Below are 15,982 nucleotides of genomic sequence, written 5' to 3'. Positions count from 1 at the left end.
GCGGCCCAGCTTAGACCTGTTATTGACTGGCACTGCTCAGTCTCCACGAAGCCGTGGGTCTCCCTTGAACAGGACTGGATAGCACCTACACCTCTGGCTTCACTGCTCTGGCAACCTGATAAGACGTGGAGACCTAATCTGCAACTTACCCCTTGTACTAGGCACACTTATAATGTGTGGAAACAGTGGAGATGCCAACTGGTGGGAAAGTATGCATATTCCTCACTCACCCATCTATTTCATAATGTTACTTTTCCTGCAGGCCTTCCTACGAAAGCTTACGCTTCCTGGCGATCTGCGGGGATTACTAGTTTGCATCATGTTATGCATCAAGGCCAGCCTACTCCTTTCTCCATTCTGCAGGAGATCTACCAGCTTTCTTACAAGGAATTTCTTCCATACATGCAGATACGTCACTTTCTACTTCAGTCACAAGCTAAAGGACTGATCTCACCCTCACGCACCTTGTTCGAGGGATACTGCACCTCAGCCAAGGATATCGGGGGACTTATTTCTAAGATATATCAACAGCTAATGTCTCGCCCTTTTACCAAACATGCGCACATGATGGCCTGGGAGGCTGACCTTCAGAAATCCCTCAATGCTGAGGACTGGACTACCCTGTTCTCCAGGATCTCCAGGGGCAATGTCTCTACTCGAATCACTGAAGCCAACTACAAGATTTTATATCGGTGGCACTTAACACCTCTCAGACTTCATCGTTGCTACCCTGGGCTCGCTCCACATTGCTGGAGAAATTGCCGCCAAATCGGGACATTTATTCATATGTGGTGGGACTGTGAATTTCTCAAGCCTCTTTGGACCTATGTTTCCCAGCTGTTGTCAGACCTTCTTCAGACTCCCTGTCACCTTACCATGGAGCAGGCGCTTCTATTCTCGCCGGGAGACTCTTTGGCGGCTCCCGCTCAACAACTAGTATACCAAATCTGCACAGCAACAAGAATGGAGATTGCTTATCATTGGAAGAGGCCGAAACCACCCACTCCAAGCGAGCTGCTAAACCGCTTGGATGGGACTTGCACCCTTTATCGCCTCACGGCGCTGAAATATCATCGTCTCTCTAAATTCAATCATACCTGGGAGCCCTACATTACTTGGAGACCTCTCACCTTCACGACACCTGTATAACACTCTATACCATATTTCATTCTCTTACGAACTGCCTCATGGGCGTGGGTGGACGGGAGGGTGCATCGACGACCAGAAGTATATGGACTATGATTGGCATGGGGGGGGGAGGGGAATTGGGAATAATTGCCTCATAAGTGTTGCTTGTTTTCTTATGCTTATTATTAAGTACTTTCCACTTAGGCGTATGCCTTAGGTGGCTGTTTTACTTTATTTCATGCTGTACATTTAAGTTTGTTTCTAACAGCAATAAAAATTGTCAATTTAAAAAAAAAAAAATGTTGATTTTTGTACCTGGTATGTATTTTATTTCTATACAGTTTAAATATTGTTTAAAAACAAACAATATGAATGATTTTCAATAAAACATTTACAAGTGAATTTTCAAAGTGCCATGCATGTAAATAATGGGGGTTAAGCGCGTGGCCAGACCTTTCACACGCGCGCGCATTTTCATAAGCGCCTGGCCATGCATAAACCCCATTACACGCAGAAGTGTCGGGCACAAAGAAAGGGGTGGGCTGGGGGGCATGGTTTGGATGGGAAGGGGCAGGGGGCAGGCCGGGACATTGCCATTCAACGCTGCCCCGGGGAAGCGCGCACTGGCAGCCAGCCGAAGCATGATTACCTCTGCCCCAGAGGAGCAGCAAGTAATGAAACATAAAAAAAAAGTAAGTAGCGAGGAAGGGGTGAGGGGTCGGGGAGGAGAGGGGAAAGGGTGGGAAGGTTAGATAGGGGGATAGGGAAGTTAACTTCCAGTCCACTCCTTAATGGGACGGACTGGGAGGGAACTGGGAAGCCTTACTCCTGTCACTGCATGTGGGCTTTCAAAATTTCCCCCCTGCGCACGGAGGAGGTCATCCGCCTACATATGCGGCACAGATGTCCATGTGGATATCATATTTTATAAGGCGCGTGAGCCAACATGCATGTGTTATAAAGTAGCTGCATCCATGTGCACTCACCGGGAATTGCCCTCACAGGGATATGCACGACCGGGTCTTAAAATTGTCCTCTTTCTTTTTCTGAATAGTCAAATGTGTGAATTTTTATGCATAATTTTGCAAATTTGCCACATAATTGACACAGAATCTTGAAAAATCTGCCATAAGAAAGCTAGAGCTCTGGCTATTATCTGTTCTTGCTCTATTGAATACCTAAATGCAGATAGCCCTGATAACTATGGCCCCAGAAGCCCCAAAATTGGTTTTGTATATTTCTGCACAAACTATTTTCAAAAGCAAAAAGAAAAATTTTTAATAAACTGATATCGGCAGAAAGCAGTTAGAAAAATCCTCTTTTTATTAACCTTATCAGATCTGCATGCAAACTGATAAAAGAGGACCAAGGACCAAGATCTAAGATATTTGAGTGTGCATAGGAAATAAACACACAAAACTGAATTTTAAAAGCCTGATGCTCCATTCATTAAAGGATGCACGAATATGTCAGGCACTAGGGATGTGCAGAGGGACGCCATACATTGCATTCAGGATTCGGATTCGTTGGGGGGGGCAGATACGTTGCATTCCACAAGGGGGCTCCCCGATATGTTTATCTGTTAATTCCTATTCGTTTCCCTGCTAAAATTAAATTAACTACAACCCCCCACCCTCCTGACCCACCCAAGACTTAAAAAATTCCCTGGTGGTCCAGCGGGGGGTCCGTAGAGCCATCCCCTGCACTCACACCCTCGCTGCCGGTTTCAAAATGGCGCTGATAGCCTTTGACCTACTATGTCACAGGGGCTACCGGTGCCATTAGTCAGCCCCTGTCACATGGCCATCGGCACCATCTTGTGCTTCTACCATGTGACAGGGGCTGACCAATGGCACCAGTAGCCCCTGTGACATAGTAAGGGCAAAAGCTATCGGCGCCATTTTGATTACTGGCAGCCGATGGCCATTGGGCAGCCCCTGTCACATGGTAGGATCACAAGATGGCTCCCGGACCCCCCGCTGGACCAACAGGGAGTTTTGGTAAGTCTTGGGGAGGGTCAGGAGGGTGGGGAGGGTTGTTTAAATTGGGTCCTTTAGGCGGCCAAATAATTCGGCGGATTTGGTGTATTCGTGGGGAATCGCGATACGTTTCACTTCCCCACAAATACAACGAATTGGGCTCTATACGTTGCGGATGAGAAATACGTTAGAAACGAATGCACACCCCTATCAGGCACGCGCGCGCTGCATGGATTTTAAAAGCTGGTGAGATATGCTTGCATCTCCCAGAGCATGCACATCTCGGACATTTTCCAAAAGGTGTGGGTTATGGGCATTTTGGGGCATGAACCTGAGCTTTGCGCATATATAATCCTGCGTGCAATGACGCCCCCTGCCGTGTAACTTTACTTCTGCTATGGATGAAGTGTAAGAAAAAAATAAAGAAAACTAGTCAGATCTGCAGGTTTTTAAGGGTTGGGGCTATCTGGGATGAGTGAAGGGTATCAAACTAGGGGAGTTTGGAGGTCATCTCTCTTCTGGGCAAACTGGGAATAAACTAATAAAATTGGAAATAATGGTGCATGCCCCTGTTAAAATGCGGTACAAGTGGCATTTTCATGCACATGAGCTCGCCCACTTAAAATTTGGCACACATGCGTATGGCCAGGCTATTTTATAACATGCGCACGTATGCACTCGTATGTTATAAAATGACCATGTCCCTGGGTGCAGGCCAATGTATGTGCACAAATGTGTGAACGCATGCCGGTTTCTAAGTTACCATCTTTATATATATGATCAAAAGATATTGATAACAAATCTTTAAAAAATCAGCATTCATTTATTTCAGTATTCATTATTTCAATATAATTATTCCTGTAATTTATAATAGGGATGTGTATTTGTTTTTCATGAATTAAACACATTCCACAAAATGTCTAATACGTCCTGGTTCAGGAGAACCAAAAAATGAATGCAATTTTTCCGAAATTTTGGAAAAATTTGTTTTTCGGGTTAGTGCGTGCTAACCTTAAAATGTAAGTGCACGCTAACCCAAAAATCAGCATCCCCAAGGAAAAAAAAGCCTGAATCACAGGAAAAACAAAATTTCCTGCAGCGGGCCCAAAACAAAGCCCAAAACGAAGTGCAGTATCGCTGCACATCTCTACTATATTCCTGTAATTAATACCTATGCATAAACTTACAACTGGCCTTTGTGAACTAATGGTCCCATTTTGCTATATCCAGCTCTCTTATTTCTATTTAAAGTAATACTTTAACCTGTAATGATTATTTATGTATTAAACCTAGCATGTACTAGCTATACATCGTTTTTTCTTCGCTTACCTTTTGCTGTTACAGCCATCTTTCCTAACGCTATAGCGCAGTCTCAGATCTTATGGCAGCTATCAGCCTCACCTAAAAGTTCCAAGCTGGATTTCCTGAAATGTACCACACTACTACGGGTGTGCAGCCACAAACATTTTGTTTTCTTTTTCATTTTTGGAGTTTTTTTTTTATCCAAGTATCATTTTGCTTAATGTTTATTTCATTTTGGTTCCTTTATCAAAATACTAACTCCTCATGCTCTCTTTCTCAATCTCTCTAGTATGAGGGCCCTGATAGCTTGGCTGGCTCTCCAGCAGCTTAAAATGGTCCCCCCAGTGGTTATATGTAGGAAATACAGCAATTCTGGCACTTATCACAAAGGGGCAGATTTTAAAATGTACGCACGCGGCCTACATCAGCGCGCACAAATGTATGCCCAATTTAATAACATGCATGCATAGCCTCGCACATGCGCGCCAAGCCCTCAGGGAGACCAGCTGGCTTTCCCCGTTCCCTTTCCCCTAGCCCAAAAAAAAAAAAACCCTCGTACCTTTATTTCACAAGTTATGCCTGCCAGAGGCAGGCGTAACTAGTGCACGTCGGCTGACTGCCGGTGCGCGAACCCCCGGGCCAGCGGCCTTGCAGAGGCCTCTGGCCATGCCCCCGCCCCAGACTGCCCCACCCCTGTCCTGCCCCCGGACCACCCATTTTTTCAAGCCCCGGGATTCTCATGCACCCCAGGGCTTTACGCGTGCCACCGGGCCTTTTGAAAATAGGCCGGCACACGTAGGGCCTTTAAAATCTGCCCCAAGGTGTGAAAAAGTTATCGCAGTTTGCGCTAATACTAATGCGATGCGCTAAGATAGCGCACTTTGCGATAAACTGCCTATTACCATAAAACACGCCCCTTTTCCTATCGCATGCGATATTTAGCTCATTTTGATAAATCCAGGCCATTGTTTTAAGTACTGAGTGAAAATCTTCATAATTAAGTAGAGGTTTCAGACTCTTTAAAATAAGTAATTTTTTATAGCCATCTCTAATTTTGTGACTGATATGCTTCTTCATATTAAGATCACCATCAATTATTATACTCAGATCATGTGCATAGTTGGTCAATTCTGTTTGCATATATTCTGTTAATAAATAAATAGGTGCTTTTGATAATAATTTTCTGTTTAACAGTATAATTTCTGTTTTTTGATTGCTTAAAACCAGTTTCATATGAATCAATAATTGCTGTATTGCTGATATTTAAGCCTCTACCAGCTTCAAAGTATGTTAAGAACATAAGAACATAAGAAATTGCCATGCTGGGTCAAACCAAGGGTCCATCAAGCCCAGCATCCTGTTTCCAACAGAGGCCAAACCAGGCCACAAGAACCTGGCAATTACCCAAACACTAAGAAGATCCCATGCTACTGATGCAATTAATAGCAGTGGCTATTCCCTAAGTAAAAGTACCGGCTATTCCCTAAGTAAAAGTACCGGTCCAAGTACAGATCCAGAGGCACTCCACTGATTACCCTTTTCCTATAGAATTTTGAATCGGAACTAAAAATTGCACATCATCTGTGTATTGTAGTAGTTAATGCCTAGTCCTGATAGTAACTTGCATAGTGGTAGCACATAAACGTTAAAAAGGGTCGCTGATAAGGATGACCATGTGGTACCCCTGAGTCCATGTCAATTTTTTCTGAAGTGAGCCATTGAAGGGTATTACCACTGAGTCCTATTTGAGATAACCTATGGATTATAATGTGTTATGCTTGCCGGCAATGGAGCCCTATAGCCGTCTTCGCTTACCTGATGCCACACCGCCATGATGGAAACAGGCCCTGGCTCCCTGGTAGCAGCAGGGAGCAGCTGCCGACACAACCCATTATCTTTGTGGCCCTGAGTACCACTGTTGCTCCTATGTAGCTCGGGGTGCTGCCGATGCCATCACTGCCTTCTTCACAACTGGGAATGCCGTCGACTTCCTGCTCCAGCACCTGATCTCCTAGGCACACATGCATGCCTCTCTTCTAAATTTAAAAGGCCCACGGCAGGAAATATCCAGCAGCCCTTACTGATGATATCATCTACACAGGACTATATAAGACTGGATCCTGCCTCCAGCCTTTGCCTTAGCAATAGGTATCCTGGCTTCTGAGTAGTTAATTGCTGTCCTGATTTCCTGAGTTCCTTCCTGCCACCCGTGTTCCTCGCCTTCCTTCTTCTTTCCACAGACTGATCTTGTCTTTGACTTCAGACTGGACCTTGATCACAAGCTATGCCACCTGCCTTGACCTTTTCCTGGACCCTTGGCCATGAGCTACACCGCCTGCCTTGACTCTTGTCTGGACTTTGACCATGAGCTACGCTGCCTGCCTTGACCATTGCATGACTCCCAACCTTGCGCTTGCTCTTCGATCCAGACCTTGGCCTAAGCATGGCTTCATTTCTTCACTAGGACTTCCATGACCGCAGAGGTCCCATCTAAGTCCAGCCAGCCCCAGCACCCGAGGGCTCAACCTGAGGGGAACGTGGTGAAGCTCCAGCGGGGTCTCTGCTCCTCTCCAGCCTCGTCTACCAATGGTGGGGACCAGTGGGGCTCCTCCCCACACGTAGCGCCAACTCCCCCTCAGTCCAAGGGTCCACCAGCATAACATAATGATGTGATCCATGGTGTCAAATGTGGAGACAGATCAAGTAAGATTAGTAAATATGATTGGCCTGCATCTAAACCTCTCAAGACAGAATCTGTTAGTGTTAATAATAAAGATTCAGTATTAAAATTCTTTCTAAAACCAAATTGGGATGGGAAAAGAATTTTGTTCAATTCAAGATGCTCAACTAATTGTGCTTGTACTACTTTCTTGATTATTTTTGCTATTAATGGTAAGTTTGAAACTGGTCTAAAATTATTTTAAAACATTAGTATCAGTATCTTTATTTTTTAGGCTTGGTCTAATTAATGCACATTTTAAAGGCAATGACATCCTCTCCCTCTGAAAGTGATAAATTTACTATATTGGAAATGCAAGTAGAGATTATATTCGTAATTGTCTTTAATGCTTTAATAGGGATTATATCAATGGATGGTTTGCTGGATTCATTTTTTGATTCAATTTCTAAGGTGGATGTATTCTCAAAAATTGTCCAGCAGGTTGTATGAGGCTTTGGGATGAGGTTGACTCAGGAGTAATCTAAGGAAATATTTAATGATAGAAAAGTGATGGCTGCATAGAATACCCTCCCTATGGAGGCAGTAGAGATGAGGACCCTATCGAAACTCAAAGAAATATTGACAAGCACAGAGGATCTCTGAGGGAGAGAAAGGGGCCATAAAGCTGAGCAGGAGATGTTGCTTGGAAGACAGAAGGGGCGATATGGTTTTTATCTACTCTCATGTTTAATGTTTCTATGGTTTACTTTGTAATGATGATATTTATAATAATTTTGAAAAAATGCCATTTTGCCCCCACCTCTTCAGAGGTAGGCTGACTGAGGGGTAACAGTCCGTAGGGAGCTGCAATCTGATGGTGATGTTGGTGGGGTGGGGGAGGTATTATAACAGCCCCTCAGGTAGCCTTGCCCTAAGGGAGGGGTGTGCAAGGAAAACCAGCCTTTATTATTATCATTATTCAGATTGACTTTCTAAAGCTCTCCATGATGTAAAAGTGCATTCAGAGCATTCCATTGCCTTTGAGTATTACACTCCAGCCAGATATCCAGTCAACCATGGACTGACAGTGAATCACTTTATGACTGTTAAGATTAAAAATTCATGTGAGTTACAACTTTTAATCTTTCATTGAGCTGAGCCTTTTAGTTTTTCTAAAACTTTTAACTAACTCAGATTCTCTCTATTTATGTAATGGATTAGGATCACATATTTTAAGGCAATTGATTGAAGGAAATGTTCACTCTCTGTCAGAATAAAGCTTTCACTAAAATTATAACCTTTCAAATAAAACCCCAGAAGAACTTTGGTGGAATCAAAGAACACGGTGAAGGTGCTTGCTATAGAAAGTTAAGTTGTAGCTGATTGCCATAAGTGATGCTTATCCCATGAGTGAAATTAAAAATCTACAAATAAAAAAAAAATGCAAAATGCTTGAAATATATTTTTATTTTCTAACTTTCTTTTCTTTTTTATAATGTATGCTTATTTTTCATTTCCTTTTAGGTCATCTTAATCGATTTAAATTAATATCCAAAAGAACAAACACTTATTAAAGGATGCAGACTTTTATGTTGATAAATGTTGTTTTGATTACTTCTTGTGCATTGATGGATGCTTGTTGAGTTAGAGATTCACATTAGGTGAAAAGTGATGACAAATGAATTAATCTGATTCCTGGTGGCATACCATAGGTTTCAGCATGACGGACTGACAATTAAAGACAAATACAATTGATTAATGAGGTCCAGAAATGATCCAGATATTGTGACTCTGGTTCACAGTTTTGATATGGGCTGTTGAAGAGAAACAAGGATGATTCTGAACTGGTATTCCCTTGTGGGGGGTGAGGACAAGAGGGAGCAGCACAGTTTTCAATTGCTCACTTTGCTGCCAGGCATGAGCGCATATCTGTGGCTAATTTTCAAAGGGAAAATTGTAGGTTGACGGTCGGTTCCTTGTACATTTAACCACAAAGTATGCATGTACAAATGGCAAGAATATTTTATACTTGCTATTTCTGTGGTCTACCAATTGAGGGGCAGGGAGGAAACAATGGGGGTAATTTTCAAAAGGAGTTACATGCGTAAATGTAGCTACTATTGTAGCAATTTTCAAAAGCCATTTACTCAAGTAAAGTGCACTTATGTGAGTAAATCCTATAGACAAGTCAATGGCATATATTGTAGCAATTTTCAAAAACCCACTTACTCAAGTAAAGTGAATTTACTCCAGTAAACCTGGTTTTTACTCGAGTAAATGCTTTTTAAAATCAGGCCCAATGAGTATACATTTAAAAATGTAATGTACAGTTTTCCTCCCCCCAAGCTAAACGCACTCACCAAGAATACCTGTCTTTAAACCTGGAAAAGTACACGTGCTGTGCAAGCCCACACATACGTTTTTTTAAAAACTCTTTATTTATAACTTTTAATGGGAAACAAAAAAAAAAAAAAGATAGTACTTACAAAAGCAATGCCTTCTTGGTACATTCACATAATATTTCATAACAAATTAAACAAAAATAAATGTACAGCATTCCTAACCATAAGACATAATGGAACACAAGCAACATTCCACACCTACATAAGCCCACACATACTTTTAACTGATCTGGGGGAGACAGTTTTCAAGCAAGGAGATCTACCTGGGTAAATACCCATTTACTGGGGAAATCCCTTTCATTCTTGTCATCCTGGTGTGTGAGTGCTGTAACACTGGAGACAAAAATTCTAAGGTTATTGGGAGAACTTCTTAAATAAGCACACTTCCTAATAAGAAACCTTGAAGTAAAAAACATAAGACATGCCATGATATTGTCAAAGTAAGGTCCATCGAGCCTAGCATCCTGTCTCCAGCAGTGGCCAGTCCAGGGTGCAAGTAGTAACTTCTACTGAAAATCCAAGTCAAGAAAATATCTTGAAACTAGCAAATGGCTTACATGAAAATATAAATTAGTAAAAGATTACTTTGATATAAAACATTGGATTTTGACCTGAGCATGATTAGCATAATTTATAGAATCAGACAAAAATCTGAGCTAGGGCAGACTAATCCATATTGGAGCCTGGATTGCCCCTTCCAGAAGAGGTGCTGGAGTCAAAAGTAACAAAAGTAACAAAATTAAAAAAAAACCAAAAAACAGTGAGGTAGAGGTGTGCAGACCACAATTTTTGTTTTGGGAGGGGGGGAGGTTGCATTTCAGTTCATGTAATCAAGTTGACTTAAAGGTAGATTTTAAGAACCACGCATAGGCATTAATGTGCATGCATGTGCCAGCACATACACATGGACATGCCGATTTTATAACATGCACGCGTTTGTGTGCGCATGCTATAAAATCAGCTAGCCGCGCCTACATGCATGCATGATTGTATGTCGTTGTGTGTCTGTGCGCCTGTCTTGAAGGGTGTAAGGGGGGGAATTTTAGTAAGTACTCACGATGACGCAATAGGCCTATTACTTTCAAAACAAAAGGAAAGGAAAGCCAACAAAATCGTTTTTTCATTTCATTTTCAAAATGTTACAAATGAAGCAAAATAGGAAATGTTGCTGACATTTCCAGTTTCATTTGAAACTAATGCACATCTCTACTGGAGACAAAGGATGGCAGTGAAGCACACGGTAACCTACATGGAGTGATATGACTGCTTTGGGCTACCAGGAGTGTACTGGGGTAAAGCCACAGAGAACAACAGATGCAACCCTAAACAGCACTGGGCAGACTGGATGAACCAGTTTAGTCTTCATCAGTTGTCACTTACTATGTTTCTATAAAGCATACACAAGAGCATATGAGAGCTGCTTAGCGCTAGCAGAAAGGATGAATAGGAATAATGTGGGCAACTGTGACTGGCACTCCTCTCACATCCAGTCTTTTTTTTAACAATTTAAAGCAGTGCAGTTGATAGAGATCTGCCCATTTCTACCAAAAATGATGGATAAGGAATCCAGACTAATATAAAGATGTAGAAACAAGAATCCTTAATACACAGGATTCATAACCCCAGGAGGAAGAGAAGTGAAGCTAAAATAGTTAACCCAATTAAGATGCACCCTACTAACTACCATCCCTGACAGAAATCTAGCCTTGAAGAGCATGGATCACATGACTTCAGGGTGTGTGGTACAGCATGCAACCATGAATTTCTACAGAAACTTACCAAAGGGAGATTATTGCTATTGTAGCCAGGCATCAGAACTTGTTTTAAGCACTCCAAGAATCATTATGGTTTCAGTTGGTTTTGCAGGCACAATAAACCAATCAAGTGACACAACAGGCATTTCATTTTGGTTTATAACATTTACTTAAGGCCAACTGGGAAATGGCATTTTTAAAATTAACTTTTGTGATTGTTTTGCGATTGGGTTGCATGAACCAGAGTTATGCTGAAAGATCCTAGGGCATACCATTTTTCCTAAAGTCCTGTGTGAGCACTGACAAATTTGCATTTTTAGCGTAGTTTGTTAATCGTAGTAGACTAATGAGGTCAGGTACAATTCTATGGCATAATCATAGAAACATACCGTGCAACAGATTGACTGAAAGTTTTGCCACACTGGTATGTATTTTCATCAAATTAGTTTAATTATCTTCTTTTTTTTATTTGACCTATTTGAACAGGATCCAGAGCTGGTGCGGAACATCTGCCGCTGGGTTAGACAAGCTGTTAAAATTCCATTCTTTGCCAAGCTGACCCCAAATGTCACAGATGTTGTTCAAATTGCAGTGGCTGCCAAAGAAGGTAAAATATGAGGCATGCATTGTGCCGAGCCATTCTGAAGTTTTGCACTTAAGGCAATAACACAAAATAAATAAATAAATAGGACACGGTAGACTGTTAATTAGTGCAGTACCAATAATCTGAGCACAATTGCAAATTCTGTGTGCAGATGGAATGTATTTCATGTTGTATATGGTATAACAATTGAGGGTTAAAAGAATGTCCTTCAATCAAGCAAACAAAGACAAATATATCACAATTTTGTTTATATTCTGTTTTATTTAATAGGGGCTATAATCAAACTGGATAAATTGGCGCTTAAACCCTTGGTACTTTATACCTTTGGTATTTGCACCAAAAATCAAAGCAAAACTATGCAGGTAGTTCTGCTTTATTGTCCCTAGAAAAGTAATTTCAGATGTTTGCACCTGTTTTTTTTCAGTGGATACATTTTCAAAACAAAACAACTTGCACAGATTTAAAATTCCAAAACTATGCATATTGTTGCCTTCCCATGGAAACAAACAATGCAGGTAAAAATGTATGCATTCTAGACCCATATATGTAATTTTACCTGCATTCAGAGAAGACAATTTTTAAAGATCCCATTTTCATTGGCTTTGAAATTTGTTCTCAATATGCCTAAAAAGGAATTTTGATTTAGCCACCTAAATGTACTCTAAAATTGTATAATTTGCATTCATTATATTTAGCACCTCTGACCCTCCTTAGCATTTACAGAGTTGCAATAGAAAAAATGATTAAATAAGTGTGAAGTGCTGTTTTCCACCTCTCCCCTCACTACCCCTATGATCTGATAACCCTAACTTGCTTTTTTTTAATAAGTTAATTAAAGAGGAGCATTCATTTCATATCACAGGTGGTGCAGATGGTGTTACAGCAACCAATACTGTTTCTGGACTTATGGGACTGAAAGCAGACGGCACACCCTGGCCTGCAGTTGGTAGAGGGCAGAGGACTACATATGGTGGTGTGTCTGGTAGGTGTTGCCCTTTGTGTCACAAAATGTTTCCTTGGAGGCAGCGGAAACATCAAGAGGTCCTTGTAGCAGGCTAGAATATTATGTCTCCAGTAATACTTCATTCTCAAAGCTCAATGCTGCTCAGTATTTCCAGTGCTCATGACAGATGGAACAGATTGTGTGTGAAAACTCTTGTGGTGCCCTTTCCTTAATGGTAGAACATGGCAATAGAATACTAGGATAAGGTCACCAGGGAGGTAGATTTTCTTGTATTGTGTGACCCACTGTATTCCTACAGCTTTTCTTTCTGTCACAATTGTCATGTCACCTGTTAGACAGAGGGTAATGAAAGGGCACTGCAAAGGGGAAAATAAACACACTGAAATTGCAATATCTGCTTTAAATGCTGAAATACTTCTTTACCTTGTGCAGTATGTAATACAATACTGAAATATGCCTCCTTTAAGTAGTTTTAGCAGGATTTGGGCAGGGCACGGTACATTTATTTAATGGTCATGTAAATATATGCTGTATTATGTGAACATGCAATTATATTTAGATTTTCCTGTCTTAAACTTCACCTCATTGATTTGGAATTTGATTTGAAAGCTTTGAACTGAGTCGTAGTTCACTGGCTGTATTCACTAATGTATTAATCTATTGACACTATGCACTCTGTTGCTATGGCAATGTGAACTCCGTCTTGTAGCAATAGTACTATGGGTGCCTGACCACACTGTTATTGGGGGTTTGTCTCCTTCATGGTAAAGACTGATGCAAATCGCACTCTCTAGGATTATACTAGTGTTGTACACTATGCAGTCCACGTGACTGTATTGCATTGGCAGATGAAGGCTGTATTTGTTCAAGACATAAAAGTAAACAGGAAGATATCCAGAGAGAAAAAAGTTGCATTTACATAGCAGCGGTCAATTGTTTTTTACACTTTTTATTGTGAAGACATTGTGAACACTTCCCCAGAAGAACATTAACATGTCTTTATTTTTTTCCTATGAACTCGATTCACCCAATTGAAAGAAATTGGCACATTTTCTTTTCATGAGCTACTCTTCACATATATTAAGGGTCAAGCCCTATGCAATAAGGATTTTTGCCAAAGGCACAGAAATGAGAGCGAAAAACCAATGCTTAGTAGGGTCCTATACTGAAATTGATAAAATATATAGATTAGAAGGGGTTTACAAGAAAACAAGAGCAGATGTACATCACTGTCTTTGGAATATACTGCTTCTAGATTTCCTAGCAGCCTATTTCCATCCTCACCCCCCCCCCCCCCCGACTGCCATGTTGACAGCCTGAGAATAAAGAAGGTCACAGAGGGTGTTGTGCATTAAAAATTAATAAAAGAACTATTGCAGTGGAATTTTATATATGAAACACCATTCACAATTTTCCATTTGGACTGCAGTTTCTAAATTTCCCCCATACCCCATCAGTCTAATAAAACTACAACAGTATAACAGTACCTAGTTACAATAATATGGGTCTTGTACTGTATATTGCAATTTGAAAACATAAAGGCTGTATAAATATGATATAGTAGTCTATATAATTCCTACCCTTGGATCCTAGCTGAAAATTGCATGAACAGAATTGGGGAAACTATAACCTACAGCTACAATACCCCTGACAATGCTTAATTATATACACTACCAGTGACCTTGATATTTGAGGCAATACTTATTGGTGACATTTGGCTAGCAATATACTGGTGGTTAACGACAACAAGATGCAATAATATTACTTACATTGTTGACTGAAGGATCATTTTTTCAATCACATCAATTAAAATACTTTGCAGATTATTAAAGTTGTAAGTTACAGAATAATTATTTTTACTACATCTAAAATATTATATCATCACCTCAGACTCTAGAGGTGGAATTCTTAGAAACAAACACAGACATGAATTTAAATAAAGAATATAATATGCATTTGCATTGTACCAAAGATAGAAAACTGGTAAAAATTGGGAAGAGATATTTAGTTCTCTTGATTACCGAATGTGTGTTGCTTTGGGTAATGGTATTTTTATATCTTTTTCCATTATTAAAAGTTTTATCGTGTGCTAGTTTATATAACAAATGATAGCTTTGAGCTAAGGTACTCCTGTCATTTTATGCTGGAAAGCAAAGTAAAATGTAAATTAAAAAAAAAAAAAGGTTCCTCTACTTTCCTGTTTGAATTGACAGATGTTTATGGCTAGGAGTGCCTCAACTATTGAAAGCCCTCATTTACATATATTATGTACACATGCTGAAAGAATGATCTTTTTTTTATTATATTGTCATTGTCACTGTCCAATTTCTTGTGGTGTACTGCCGTCACTGGTCTTTGTAGAAGAGATCAGAGCCCTAATAATAGATTTTTGACAGCAAGCTTGCCGTCTACCTGCCCTACACAAATCCTCACTGTTCATGTTTGCTTCATGGCAACAAAGCAGACAGAGCGAAAATGCCAAGTGCTGAGCTTGAGGTACAGCCCTGCCATAGCTTGACATTTCAGCAGAATAGCAGTTTATGAGATGCATAATTTTTCATCTGGGACTCAGCTGCCATATTTATAGAAGCTTGCAGCTCATCAACTGACTGCAACTGGGGCAAAGGTTTAAAGCTTAGATCAAGGTCTGTATCCATTCTAGAGCTTTTTAAAGATAAGCATTATGCTAAAGATAAAATAACTAATTTTTTTTTCATTTGTACCATTTAAATTTATATGCAATTCTACAGTATGTTTGTTTTGTAAGGCATCCTAGGTAGGGCACACTATTAAAAAAAACAAAAACAAAAAAAAACCCAAAACTGTTGCTAATAGTAATCAAACAATGAGTCAAACATTTCTGTTTAGCTTCCTCTGTTTTGAGATTCCCAGGTAAATATGTGCTACTTAATAGTATTTTGTTGCCAAGATTTTTGATTAGCAGAAATAGTAGAAGGCTTAAAAAAATTACAGTAAACTTGGAAATAATTCAAACAGTAATATTTTTTTTTAACAAAAATTAAGCTAAAGCAGCAAACATTTTAATATTTAACATCCAGTCTCAGATATTTAGTAATTCATGTGAAAATACTATAGCTCTGCTATGTTTTAAATACATACATTCAGTCAGTCTACCATCTTGTGAACTGCTAATTTAGAGCTGAATGTTTTAGAAACCTTCGGTAGCAAT

General features: G+C 40.3%; 1 protein-coding gene across 1 annotated transcript in view; it reads left to right on the top strand.

Annotated features, from left to right (window-relative positions):
• DPYD (dihydropyrimidine dehydrogenase) overlaps positions 1-15,982 on the top strand; it is a 2,453,390-nt gene that overhangs the window by 2,003,766 nt on the left and 433,642 nt on the right. Inside the window, exons 17-18 of the mRNA XM_029618068.1 lie at positions 11,711-11,831; positions 12,691-12,810. Of these exons, the coding sequence (XP_029473928.1) occupies positions 11,711-11,831; positions 12,691-12,810 (241 nt within the window). The remainder of the gene's footprint in view (positions 1-11,710; positions 11,832-12,690; positions 12,811-15,982) is intronic.

Source organism: Rhinatrema bivittatum, chromosome 10 (assembly GCF_901001135.1).
Source record: "Rhinatrema bivittatum chromosome 10, aRhiBiv1.1, whole genome shotgun sequence".
Taxonomy (NCBI): domain Eukaryota; kingdom Metazoa; phylum Chordata; class Amphibia; order Gymnophiona; family Rhinatrematidae; genus Rhinatrema; species Rhinatrema bivittatum.
Note: the sequence above shows the minus strand (reverse complement) of the source record. Positions and strands in the feature narration are given on the sequence as shown.